The sequence below is a fragment of the Miscanthus floridulus genome, chromosome 12 (assembly GCF_019320115.1).
Source record: "Miscanthus floridulus cultivar M001 chromosome 12, ASM1932011v1, whole genome shotgun sequence".
Taxonomy (NCBI): Eukaryota; Viridiplantae; Streptophyta; class Magnoliopsida; order Poales; family Poaceae; genus Miscanthus; species Miscanthus floridulus.
Window position 1 is genome coordinate 9,264,703 of NC_089591.1, and position 14,175 is coordinate 9,278,877.

Below are 14,175 nucleotides of genomic sequence, written 5' to 3' on the forward strand. Positions count from 1 at the left end.
CAGATAGCGCCGACCTAGAGAGGCATGACCGGCTCCACCTTATGCCACCTGTTCAACCGACCAGGTAGGCCCTTGGTAGACAGAAGCTGTTAGCCTTGCGAGGCCGACCTACACCTCCTTTGATGAAACCTAAAGAAACGATCAACCAAACCTTCAACAGCTATTCGCTTGAGCAAATAGCCGAGATCGACTGTGCGCCCTCCTTTGGCGAAGCCTACAGAATTGATCAACTAAACCATTTACAACTATTCGCCTGGGTGAATAGCTAGATCAACTACATGCCCCCTGGTGGCATCGATCCTTGGTGGTTTTGCTCCTTCCACTGGGGTGAAAGGAGCAGAACCAGACATGGGCTGATCCTTGCCGTGGAGTCCGCCTTTTCGCTATGACAAAAAGGGATGGCAAGAAATGGGGTGGCTTGCGCTGCCCTCAATTTGACCCACTAAAAAGAGGACGCGACACGCTCATCTTCTCCCATTGCACGACTTCTCGCCTAAGAGTTGATAACCTTAACTCCCATCATTCAACAACCTGTGCGAGGTTTCGAGGCGGCGATTGAGCCATATTGGGTGCCTAGAGGTGGGGCTTGCCCCCAACAACTTGGAGCCTCACCAACTGACTTACCAGCCAAGTTTCACCATGTGTTATCTTCACAACCATCATTGAGGAGCAACCAGCACCCTTGGATGCAAAGGCAGTGCATCCAAGGGTCGGCAGGTGCCCTACTATCACTGCCCGGTGCCCCCTGCCTCCACCCACCTTGCCACTGCCTACAAATACCCCCCATGCCTCTCTACACTATAAATAGAGGGTGTGGAGCTCGGTGGAAGGACGCTCCCATTCAATTCCAAGCTCTCCAAGCTTCTCTTAGCTTTCTAGCTCAGCATTAGCTATAGAGTAGTAGTCTACTAGTGGAGTAGAGAAAGATCAGGAGCTACTCTCAGAGTATGGAAGATTCTTCTAGGTCTAGTATAGCTCCTTTGTAATTCTTTTATTTCAGCATTTACTTTATTCAGTATTTATTTAAGACTTTATTCTAGTATTATTGCTTTGCTTTACTTTAAGTACTTAGTCACTAGTGTTCATCATTAGTGAGCTTAGGTGCTTGTTGTTTGACATTAGTACTATAGGTTATCTTATAATTAGTAGTCTTTCGTTAGTACCGGTTCCACCATCTAGTTAGGGTCCTTTGATCTCATTTCATCAGAGCTCAGATCAAAGTAGTAAGTTTATAGATTAAGCATGCTACTTAGGCTATAGATTACCTATGGATACGGCTAGGCCTCCGGATAGATTCTGGTAGGTGGCAAGTGGTGACATCCTTGTCCATCCTCTGTATTCCACCCACTATAAGATTTTCGGTCTACTGCAACACCAAAAAAGTGTAGCAAAAGACCCAAAAATGGTAGCCATAGTAATTTTGCTACCAATTTTTTTTGGTTAAATGTCATTGCACTTGTAAGGGTAGCAATAGCATAATGCAATGGGTTACATTTTAGTTGCGACACACAGCCCCTCTATTGCAACACTTTTGACGCTTTTGCAACACCTGGTGAGTGTTGTAACAAAAGCAATTGCAACCACTATGGGTGTGGTAATAGTATCAATTGCAATGAACTAGGCGTTGCTAGCGATACGTATTGCGACACGCTGGTCGTGTAGCAACACAATGCAAGCGCAACACAACACAGGTGTTGCAATCGTGGTTGTTGCTACGCAGAGAAAGCATTGCAATAGAGGTTCTCTATTGCCACGTCGCCTAAATGGTTGCTATAGGTGGCTTAGGTTATTGCAACATCTCTTCAGGTTGGTTGCTACAGAGAGGTCATATATTGCCACGTTTCTGAATGGTTGCTATAGATGGCATAGGCTATTGCCATGTTACTTAGGTTGGTTGCTACAGACAGGTCATCTATTGCCACGTTACTAACTATCTGGTTGCTATAGGTAGATTCCTCTATTGCCACCGTCATCTTTTTGTAGTTGCAAGAGATAGTTTCTCTATTGCCACGATTATCGTACCTATTGCCATGACTAAATGTGGTTGTTATATGTGCCATCATATATTGCAACGCCAGATTAATATATTAATAATTCATGTTGCGACACTTTGTTTGGTAGCTTAAATTAATAATCGCAAAACAACAAATACATAATGAAGGAAGCATCGACATCCATTAAAATGAAATATAATTTGTTCATACAAAATCTTTAACAAAACACACCGAGTGTCAAACTAAATGAGAACACAAGTAGATAGCTTAACACATAATAATGTGTTAAGCACAGACAACTGTTTGAACTCATTCGAATCAAAAGACTAATGTCTACTGTAGCAGCGAAGGTTCCCTTGATATGTATGTTGGCCATCGTCCCACCATTCGCATGCTCCTTCTCAAACTCAAGATTCCTCCTGAAAAAATCATTGACATGCATTAGTTAAACTGAGACTAGTGGTGGCAAAGCTAATTGAACACTGAAGCAAAACACGAGCTGCAGTACTAGAGTTCTGTGAGCTGTAGTACTATCAACCATGAACTTTGAAGCGTAAAGCAAATATAAACATACATGCAGCTGCCTCCCAAGACATTTTATGAGCACAAACACATCCATATATATTTCTAATCAGCAAGAGGAAACTAAGCCTAGGACCATATTTAGGAGCAGAACAAAAGAATAGCTATGTACTTCTCCAAAAGGACTATATGTTCCTTTTTAATGCAAAGAGAGATAAAAGGTTTCACATAGTACCTGTGTATTCTTTTTGGACAATGCAGATCTTTTCCTAGCCGCAGTTTCCTTCAGTTGCTTTGCTATAGTATAAATAGCACCCGAATTCGCTGCCAAATTACTTCTAGTCATGCGCCCTCTAGTGAGACGTTCTTCAGCTACGGAAGAAGGGGGTTGTTGTTCTGGCTAGCTGGTTTCTTGGGTAACCTGAAAATAAATGGTTGGTGGTAAAAATTACACCCCTTGACAAGAATATGACATGCATGTTACAATTAAACATTCTTCAATTATCATCAAACTACCTGCTGACTATGCATCATGTGTTCTCCCATTGTAGTTGTTACATTTTGTGTCCCCTCAATTGTTGCAGCAGCAGCAACATTTTCAGTTGGCTCCACAATTGTGCTAGCCTGCATTTCGAATTGGGTTCAAGATCATGATTTTCAATTCAATAAACTATGAGAACATAGATGTTGTTAATATTACCTTTTGTACTGAAGCTTGCTATTGGGCTGCTTGCAACATTAACATAGCTTGCCTAAGTGCTTCTCTATCAGCCTCCCTTTCCTTGTTCATCTGTTCAAGCTGACGCCTATGTTCTTGCCTCTCGGCTTCCCTTTCAACTTCTTGAGCTTCTAGTCTATCTTGCAGCCGTCCAAACGATTCAATGAGGGCTTCCTCCTGTTGCAGTTTGCGCTGGTAGTCCTCCGATAGTAGCTCCTTTCTAGTTGGGTACCTTGCAAGGTAACCATTAGCATGCATCTTGTTTGATTTGATTTTTCTCATTTCCTTGTAGGTTGATTGGAAAATCTGGTTCTGCTCCAAGTCTGAGACGACATTTGCGTTAGGCCTTGACTCCAGCTCCATAATCTTCCTGGTTGCATTGTCCTAACAAAGCAAAGACATTTAGTTAATTAAAACTTTAATTCTAAGCAAGGACAGTTGCATCACTTAATAAGGGTTGTAAAAACTATTTAATACTCACATAGACTTCCCTAGATTCCTCGCTTGTCCATTGTCCATTTTGTTGGTGGGTCATCATAAAAAGCTCCATATCATTTGGCTCTTCACCAGTTAGTTGGTCCCTCTAATTAGGCAAGAATGTAAAAAAATTAGCCATATTTCATAATCTAGTGAAATGTAGAAGCTTTTATAAATTGTAAAGATCAGGAAGATATCCACCATGAATTTAAAAATAGAAGATAACAGAAATATTTATTGCTATTGAAAAAGTACAGGAATCCAAGTTCTTTTTGTTGGCAAAATATATTTTTTTGTAGTGGGCAGTGGGCTAAATATCTCTATCAAATACAAAGACTATATAGGTTATAACAATATCATGTCATTGTCATTCGGGGGCACAAGCACAAACCATAAAAAAATGCCTGAAGGAAAACCTTGTGACAGAATTTTTTACCTTCTTATAGCTCAATTGAGAAAAACCCTTTGATCCTGTAACATGGTGTATCTGTCGATTGTGCCGATTCTGAGAATTCTTATTGCTAATCCTCTGCACAGAACCAGCAATGATTTGATTTTTATAAAATCAGCAGTGCGCAAAACATAAACCTTGACGTCAGAAGTGGAATTGGCAAGTTTTTTTAAAAATTGGGAACAAACCTGGAATTCTTCGGTGCCAAAATACGACACCAGATAGTGCCAAAATTCATGCAGTTTTTGGACAGGACATATAGTGGCACTTTGAGGGGTGGAACTACAACATGTCCGTGCCATAAATGTCTATGCATGTCACATAGAACACGGGCTGTGCTTCAGATTCATGTCCTTTCAACAGGGTTTGCTGAAAGTTTTATAATGGAAGGGGAAGGTTCAGCTGATGTGGTTTTTCACAATGAAGATGCAGGACCTAGTGATGTACAAGTACACAATGATGACCTAGCAGCAGCAGATGTACAAGTACAGAACGATGATGAAGGTGCACCACATGATTCTGGAGTAGACAATGAAGAAGGCGGCGCACCGAGTGAAGATGATGAGGCCAGTAATTTGATTAAATCCCTAATGAGAGGTGAAATACGAGGAGAGATCGGTGATGAAGACGAGCCAAACGAGCAAGCCAAGGTCTTCTTCAAGTTACTACAGGAGGCAAAAAAGGAATTATATCTAGGTTGCGAAGATGGTACAAAGATATCTTTTATTGTGGAACTTTTCCAGGTTAAGTGCATGTATGGGATAAGTAAAAAAGCATTGGAGGGGGTACTCTTTCTGATCTCAAAGTTTCTCCCTAAAGGTCATTGTGTCCCAAACACAATGGAGAAAGTGCAAAGGGTGGTTCACAATCTAGGCTTGGACTATATCAAGATAGATGCATGTGAGAATCATTGTGTGTTATTTTGGAAGGAATATGAGAAACTAGATATATGCCCCAAATGTAAAGCATCTAGGTGGAAAACAGATGACCATGGTGATGGCCATGTGAACGATGGTCATGATAAGAAACGTCGTCGTGTCCTAGTCAAAATCCTTCGGTACTTCCCTCTCACACCTCGGCTACGCAGATTGTACATGTCAGAGAGCACGTCATCAGAAATGCGTTGGCATGAGGAAGGAAGAATAGATGATGGCAAACTACGTCATCCTGCTGACTCTAGGGCATGGAAGCACGTGGACAATATGTTTCCACGATTTAAAGAAGCTCGTAACGTTCGACTGGGTCTTGCTTCTAATGGCTTCAACCCATTTGGTATGCAAAATGTTACTTACAGTTGTTGGCCTGTTATCCTAATACCTTACAATTTGCCTCCTTGGTTGTATGAGAAACAATCTTATTGGATCATGTCGATGTTGATACCTGGCAAGAAAACTCCTGGAATGAATATTGATGTTTACTTGAGGCCCCTCATTGATGAGTTGAAGGCGCTGTGGAATACTGGTGTTAATTGTAGGGATGTAAAGGCAAAGGAAAACTTTACACTCCGTGCTATGCTACTTTGGACAATCAATGACTTCCCTGCATATGCGATGCTTTCTGGTTGGAGCACAAAAGGAAAATTTGCATGTCCTTACTGTCACAAGGATACAGATTATTTGTGGTTGAAACATGGGAAGAAGTTCTGCTACATGGGACATCGTCGGTTTTTGCCCTTAGACCATCCATGGCGCATGAACAAGATGAGCTTCAACAATGAAGAGGAAACCAGGGAGGCTCCAGTTCCACTGTCTGGTCAAGATGTATTAGACCAATAAGCAACTTTTCATCCAACGGGATTTGGAAAGGACATATCAAAAAAGAGGAAGCGTGATGAAGACGCAAGATGGCACAATTAGAGGAAGAAGAGTATTTTTTTTAGCTCCCCTACTGGTCTTCTTTGCTCATAAGGCATAATTTGGACGTGATGCATATTGAGAAAAACATATGCGAGAGCATATTAGGGACTTTGCTTGAAATTGAAGGGAAATGTAAGGACAGCGAGAATGCCCGCCTTGACATGGAACATCTTGGGATCAGGCAAGATCATCATCCTATGATTGATGATGACACGTACACCTTGCCAGCAGCATTGTACTCTCTAGACAAGGATGACAAGAGGATTTTATGCCAATTTCTTCAAGGAGTGAAGATGCCTGATGGGTTCTGCTCCAATTTAAAGAGATGTGTTGACGATAAAACATGTAAGGTGTCTGGACTCAAAACTCATGACTACCATATTATTCTACAAAAACTATTGCCCTTAGTCATTAGAAGGATTTTGCCAGAAGATGTTGCCAGGCCATTGATTGAGCTCAGTAGGTTCTTCAGTGCACTTTGTTCAAATGAGTTGGTGCCAGCAGATCTTGACAAACTAGACAGATCAATTAAAGAGACTCTTTGTCAGCTTGAGATGGTTTTCCCGCCTGCATTTTTTGACATAATGATTTATTTGCCGGTCCATCTAGTTGAAGAGGCTAAACTAGGAGGGCCCGTGTGTTACAGATGGATGTATCCAGTAGAGAGGTATCTACGTACTGCTAAAGGATATGTCAGGAACAAGGCACAACCAGAAGGATCAATAGCCGAGGCATACATAGCTGAGGAGTGTCTTACATTTTGCTCTCGATTCTTCGACGTCGACACCAAGCTGAGTCGAGCTGATCGTCATGAAAATACAGTTGTGAATGAGCCTCCAAGTGGTCTAAGCATATTTAGTGAAATTGATTACAAGAGGAGAGGAAATAAGCTTAAGAATTTGGAGAAAGTTGAACTTCAAAAGATGAGGCACTACATAATTACTAATTGTGATGAAGCCAGGAAATGGGTAGAGTAAGTTGCAATTTTTACCACTAAATTTATCTTTTATCTGCTTGTTTGTGGCATCAACTAATAATTTGGTGCACTCTGATGTAGGGAGCATAAGACACAACTAACAAGGGATAGTTCAATTAACATTAAAAAATGACACAAGGAGCATTTTGTAAGATGGTTTGAAATCGAGGTATGTAGTATTATTTTATATTTTTAAATTCAACTTTATGGTCAGACCGACGTAGTAATTAACCGGTAGATGTCTAACTTGATTTTTAAATTGTAGATAGCAAAACTATATGAGAAAGGGGAAGCAAGTAAACTAATGCATGCCCTTTCTCAAGGACCTAACCCTCGAGCTCGTGTGTTGAATAGAGTGCACATCAATAATTGGCTATTTCGGACAGCTGCCATAGAGAAAAGTCTCGTGACACAAAATTATGGTGTCCTTGTGAAGGGTGACGATAGTACAGGCAACATGACCTGGTATGGAGTCATTAGAAATATAATCTCACTGGAATTCCCACAAGAAAAGAAGTTATATTATTTCAGTGTGATTGGTATGATGTGCCGGCTACCAGTACCAGCAGAAGCAGAGGGTACACTAGGGATAAATTTGGTATTATTGACATTGCTACTTCCATGTTCAGATATTCAGATGAACCTTACATTCTTGCTTCAAACGCTAAACCGGTGTTTTATGTCCCTATCGTGAACAAGCCGAGATGGTCTACTGTTGTTTTGGTGAGACCAAGAAATTTGTTTTCCATGCCAGACACAGGAAATGACACTGATGCACTTGATGTGGGAATCCAAGAAATGAATGAATCAGGCCAAGGTCAGGAATTCTTAAACTGGTCAAGACAAGATAGGGCAGGCACAACTGGTTCTGCCGCCATTATTAATCAAGTGCGTAGCGAAGCAATTCCCGAACCTATTGATGACTATATTGGTGATGATGATTCTGACGACGATGACACCTACATTGATGATGGGGTTATTGCACCAGTCATGGAAGAAAATATAGAAGATGATTTCTTTGCTTGAAGGCAATTTTTTTGTTGCACTGTTTGGTGGGAAGGGTCACTTGTCCTTCATATGCATATGTCGCACTTTATTATTTTTTTCTTTTGAACTGATGACATGGTTAAGTTTGAACCATTGCATGGAACCTTAATGTTCGTTATGCTAATGAATACCTCTTGAGATAAATGTTTTAAGTATTTGAAATAAAGAGGTAAGTGGAAAGTTTTGAAATAAAAATCACGATTGCCCAAGAGTAATCACCGGTCGGACAAATGTTTGGACAAGGAAAGGTTCATTAGCGTGGTCACCATGTGACCGATGGTGCACGGTCAGGCATTTACTATCGCTAACAAAGTGACCAACCACCCCGATACAACTTCAAGTACTAATTAACATCCACGCATACTTAACATCAAGTACTTAACAGCAACTACTACTTAACAGAAAGTTTCAGACACCAGGCATAAGGACGGAGATGCCGAGATGGGGCCAGGGTTGGGGCGTTTTATAACTCATAAGGTCTTCAATCATATCAAATAAATTAAAACCTGAGTTACAACGAACACACCTACATAGCGCAGTGGTGGAGAAGGTTTTATCTAAACCAGAGCTCCATGGTTTGAATCCTGTGGGGAGCACTTTTTAATTTTAATATATGCGTCCCCAATTCTTTTCTTTCCATACTTTTTTTAAGTTTTAAATTCATTGCAATTATCAAAGTATATTGCAACAAAAAATAAGCGTTGCACTTGAACACAATTTTCACTTCGACCCCATAGATTTCGTTGCAATAAAATTTAGCACTTGCAACAATATCAAAGTATATTGCAACTGCCAAAAAAGGTTGCAATTGACCCCCACTTTTGCTTCGCCTCCAAGAGTTCTCGTTGCATTAAGTATCTAGCATTTGCAACGCTTGTCAAATTTTATGCAACACAAAAAAACCGTAGCAATAGTCAAAACCAAATGCAACTAACGTAAATGTAGTTGCAGTACTACCACACAATTGCAACCAAAATCAAGTCTACTGCAACCATTTTTCACCATTGCAATATCGTCCACCAAATGCAACAGAGCTTTGCAACATCTTGAAAACCGTTGTATTAAAGGCATGTATCGCTACCATTTTTTAGAATGGTTGTAATACAACAATCTCTGGCAACCAAATTTTCTACGTTGCAATTCTTCGGCGTTGCAGTAGACCGAAAATCTTGTAGTGACCATGATAGGTCTAATTATTAAATCATAGGGCTCGTGGCAAACCTTGTCTATTTAACTCTCCTAGTTGGTAGGTGGACTGTGTCCCGAAGTACTATCGCATTTCTCCTAGTCATTTGTTTAACCTTAGTTACTAGAAATATAAATCGCTTGCTCTTCCACCTAGCTGTCTCTAGGTTAGCTTGTATTTAGTCATTTAGTTTAGGTAGTTTATAGTCATCCTTCACTATCGTTCACCTACCAAGGATTAACTTTAGCCTTCCTTTAGCAAATCCTAGCCCAATTATAAATTCTAGCCTTTCGCCTTCCCGTGGGATAAATTATAAATTCGACACTCGGTACTCACCGAGCGAAGTGCTACATGATAGTTCTATGCATTTGCAGAATCCTCCAATAGTTATTAAGAAGTGTCAACAAGCATTTCTGGCGCCGTTGTCGGGGAAGGCTACTGGCCTCGAATTTATAAGGCTAGATTTGTTAGCTAGGTTGTTTTTAGTTATCCAAAGTAGTTTTCCTTTTTTCCTCAAATCCTATCACTACCCTCCACGACCATGGGCAACAAGTCCATTCATGATTTTTCTACACCCTCGGCTGCTAATGTAGCCACCGGACCCAATGTTATCAGTGGGGATGCTAACTTTGAGCTTAAGCTAGTGTTAATTACAATGGTCAAGCTAGTCCGTTTTGTGGGAAAGCCCACGAGGATGCAAATGCTCACCTCTAACATTTCTTGGAAATTTGTAGCACCTTCACCATTAAGGGAGTGAGCCAAGAGGCTATACGTCTTCGCCTTTTCCCCTTCTCTTAGTTAGGAAAGGCTAAGCAATGGTTTTACTCTAACCACAACACTATAGATACCTGGGACAAGTGTTCCAACGCTTTCCTAGTCAAGTTTTTTCCCTATGGGGAAGACTAATGCTCTGCGCAATAAAATCTCTAGTTTTCAACAACCAACAGATAAATCAATTCCTGAAGCTTGGGAACGAAAGCAAGAGTACGTCTCATCATGCCCGCACCATGGCATGGAAGGCTGGCTTTTGATCCAGAACTTCTACCATGGATTAGTGCCGTTAGATAGGAGCCATTTAGATGCTACTGCTGGTGGTGCATTGTTTTCGCTAAGTGTTGCAAATGCAAAGATGCTGATTGAGAAGATGGTCTCCAACCAAGGATGGAGCGACGATTGACTCCAACCCCGTAAACGAGGTATGCATTCAATTATAAAAAATTGACATGCTTGCAGCTAAGAAGGATTTGCTAGCAAAGCGAGTAGAACATTATGAGAAGGTGATTGCCCAAGAGACACTCAAAGCCATGGATTCCCACATGACTTACGAAGTCTGTGGAGATGTTGGACATTCGAGCAATTCCTGCCCAAAACCCAAGAGGACCTCAACTTCGTCAACACTGACAACGGGTTCCACCCACAACATCAAGGCTAGAATTAATGCTCCAACAATCAGGGAGGTAACAATTATTACTCTTCTTCTCGTTTGAATAATCAAGGTAATAATAGTTATGCCTTCTTGATACCATTTGTAATTTAGGGTCTAGTATTAACATCATGTCAAAGGAAACTTATGATAAGATGTTTTATACTCCCCTAGCATCAACCTTAGTTTATTTACAATTGGCCGATCAATCTACCCATTATCTCGAGGGAGTAACCATTGGTTTCTTAGTTAAAGTTAGGAGTGCCTATGTTCCTACGTATTTTATGATCTTAGACATGGGCAACGCCCAATTCCACTTTACTAGAAGAAAAGAAATATGTTTTTGCCTCTGGACAATCCCACTTTGATGAGAAACAGGAAAAGAAGAAGCATCCAAAGAGAATCAAGACGAAGAAACCAAAGCCGATTGAAGAACCGGAGAAACCTATCAAAAAGAAGAATAGAAAGAGATGGCGTAAAAACAAAGATCCGTCCTCAAACTTGTCATCCCTTGATCCTGACAAGGCCTCCAAGATGGAACAAGAGGAAACACCTCCGCCCAAGGACGAATGACCTTGAGCCCATCAAAAAGGTAAGTTCTCTATCCCTTGCATTTATTTACCGTATTTCATTAGTTGCATCTCATATTTAAATTTCCAATAAATTTGCTTTACATTGCATGATAGGTTAGTTGCATTTAGCCACTCTATGTTAATAAATAAAGTATGTAGTAGCTAATGCCTGATAGGATAGATTTGCATTTAAAGCAACATATAAAAAATATTTAATCATAATGAATAAAATTCAGTAGCATTCCTGCTAAATAAGTTATCTAGTAGTTATGGTTTAGTTAGTTAGTTAGTCATTTATGCATTTTAGTAGTATTAGTTAGTCAATAAAGAAAAGAATCAAAAGAGCCGCCAGAAGATATTCCAACCTATGCAAAAGGCAAGCTTGGGGGAGATATCTCTTCCTGCTTAGGTATGAAGATCTTAAACCCTCTCTTTACATTCAGGTTTGCTTTACATTTCAATATTCATGATCATAGAATGTAGAGAGGAGTGCCTTTAAATTTATTTCGAGAGAAACTCTGCTCTAATAGCATGATGATAAAATTATTTGGAGTTGATGAATAGTTGCTCTATGATACTTTGCAAAAGCTTATTATACAACCTTATACTTCTTAAGTTTTGAGCATGATAAACTTAGAGTTCATCCTAAATTGAATGCTTTTGTGGGTTGCAAATGCTAGAACCAAGAATAGGCTTTTGTAAGATATGTTGTATGCCATGATTAGAGTAAATCTTTGAACCTATCTGAGGAATGGTAAAAACAACCTAGAGTTTTGTTTTGCCAAAAGCTAAAACTCTCTTGCTAGAAGTTCCTCAATGGTGATAAATTCCTACCAAAGCCAAATAAACATCCATTCATATATGATAAAGCCACCATAAAAGCTGCTTGTTTGTTTTGAGCTTTTCAAGCCCTATTGATCTGAGTAGAGAAACTTTTCATGCTTTTTGATCAAGATCATGTACACCTATATATTTATGTTATTCCTACTCTGGGGATATGCTACCACATATCCTTTCCATTCATTATTGCCCTATGAGAATCAAAGTTGCCTCTCTAGCTATCTTACATCAAAAAGAGAGGCATGGGCTATAGAAAAAAAATGAGAGAATAAAAGGGCAAAAAGCTCTAGTGTTCAGTAAAGAGAGAGAGAGAGAGAGAGAGAGAGAGTGAGAAAAAGAAAGTAGCCATGCCCTCTCAAACAAAATCTAGAGAAGGGAAACTTCTCAAAGGAGTACCACTTCCATCAAATATACCACACACATGCACATCTTGATCAATTTGTATGATTTGTTGCTCCTTGTGATCCAAGTGCTTAACTTAGCAATATATTCAATTCAAGTAAGCTATGCTTTTACCCCCTACCTTGAGCTCCACATAAGCTTTAGGATAAAAATTGAGGCTAAAATTGATGGCCTTGGTGAGGATTTCACACACCATTGAGTGACTTGAATGTACCATCTGAGAAACTTACACAAGTTTTCTTCTCAAAATCTGTTGAAAACCTCTAGGAAGTTTGAGCTAAACCAAAGTAGGCAAAAAGTATCTATCTAGCTACACAATCTTGCAATTGCTTGTGTCCAGGTGAAAGCTATAAGTCCCACATTGCTAAGACTGATGGTGAAATTTCTAAGCGCTAACATGTTCAACTCAACAGATAGTATTTGTTGTATACAAGTCTTTGCAAGGCGTTACATAGTATGCAACTCCTGATCCAACACCTATTCCATGCTAAACCCTCATCTTTGCTGAGCTTGTTGACGGTCACTAACACCCATTTTGACCATCAACATTCCACCCAAAAGCATGATACAGAGAGGTAAATCATCATCACATGTGTAGAATTTTGTTTAAATTTCTCCTAGTTCCACTTGTGCTTGTAGAACTATTTGTATGCAGGAAATATGACAAAAATAGGCTAAAATGGTGACAAACAACAACCAAGGAAACAAGTGGATGTGGTAGGGCCACCTAGGCCCATAGGCTAGTGCCGCCCGGTGCCGCCTGGCCCCACCAAGTGCCAAATTAGTACTTTGCCACGTCACTGATCTGTGGGAGCTCCTCCAGAAGCAATACCAAGCATTGATTCAAGTCAGTTCCAACCAATGGTCATGATGAAGAGGTCACGGATCCATGGACCCATTGTCATGGACTTGGAGCCTCACCAACTGACTTATCGGCCAAGTTTCACCATGTGTTGTCTTCACAACCGTCATTGAGGAGCATCCAGCACCCTTGGATGTAAAGGCGGTGCATCCAAGGGTCGGTCGATGCCCTACTGCCACCGCCCAGCGTCCTATGCCTCCACTAACCTTGCCACTACCTACAAATACCCCCATGCCTCTTTACACTATAAATAGAGGGTGTGAAGCTCGGTGGAAGGACGCCCCCATTCAATTCCAAGCTCTCCAAGCTTCTCTTAGCTTTCTAGCTTAGCATTAGCTATAGAGTAGTAGTCTAGTAGTGGAGTAGAGCAAGAGCAGGAGCTACTCTCAGAGTCCAAAAGAGTCTTCTAGGTCTAGTATAGCTCCTTTGTAATTCTTTCATTTTAGCTTTTACTTTATTCAGTATTTATTTAAGTACTTTATTCTAGTATTATTGCTTTGTTTTACTTTAAGTACTTAGTCATTAGTGTTCATCATTAGTGAGATTAGGTGCTTGTTGTTTGGTATTAGTAGCATATGTTATCTTATAATTTGTAGTCTTTCATTAGTACCGGTTCTAGCGTCTAGTTAGGGTGCTTTGATCTCATTTCATTGGAGCTCAGATCAAAAGTAGTAAGTTTATAGATTAAGCGTGGTGCTTAGGCTATAGATTACCTGTGGATATGGCTAGGCCTCTGGATAGATTGTGGTATGTGTCAACTGGTGACAGCCTTATCCATCCTCAGTATTCCACCATGATAGGTCTAGTTATTAAATCATAGGGCTCATGGCAGACCTTGTCTATTTAACT

General features: G+C 40.3%; 1 protein-coding gene, 1 long non-coding RNA gene and 1 other non-coding gene across 3 annotated transcripts; 1 reads left to right on the plus strand and 2 right to left on the minus strand.

Annotated features, from left to right (window-relative positions):
* Positions 1-2,920: 2,920 nt before the first annotated feature.
* Positions 2,921-3,505, minus strand: LOC136496324 (uncharacterized). Its single transcript, XR_010769033.1, has 3 exons — positions 3,217-3,505; positions 3,033-3,140; positions 2,921-2,937 (listed from the first exon to the last, which is right to left on the minus strand). It is a non-coding gene; the product is annotated as an uncharacterized lncRNA (long non-coding RNA).
* A 971-nt stretch (positions 3,506-4,476) lies between these two features.
* LOC136495531 (uncharacterized) lies at positions 4,477-5,937 on the plus strand. Its single transcript, XM_066491438.1, has one exon. The coding sequence runs from the start codon at positions 4,477-4,479 to the stop codon at positions 5,935-5,937; it is 1,461 nt and encodes a 486-aa protein (XP_066347535.1).
* Positions 5,938-10,132: 4,195 nt separating this feature from the next.
* Positions 10,133-10,241, minus strand: LOC136498695 (small nucleolar RNA R71). Its single transcript, XR_010769704.1, has one exon. It is a non-coding gene; the product is annotated as a small nucleolar RNA R71 (small nucleolar RNA).
* Between the last annotated feature and the right edge of the window lie 3,934 nt (positions 10,242-14,175).

Bases quoted from the DNA above. Each gene is read 5' to 3' on its own strand.
- LOC136495531 (XM_066491438.1), top strand. From the start codon at position 4,477: ATGTCACATAGAACACGGGCTGTGCTTCAGATTCATGTCCTTTCAACA.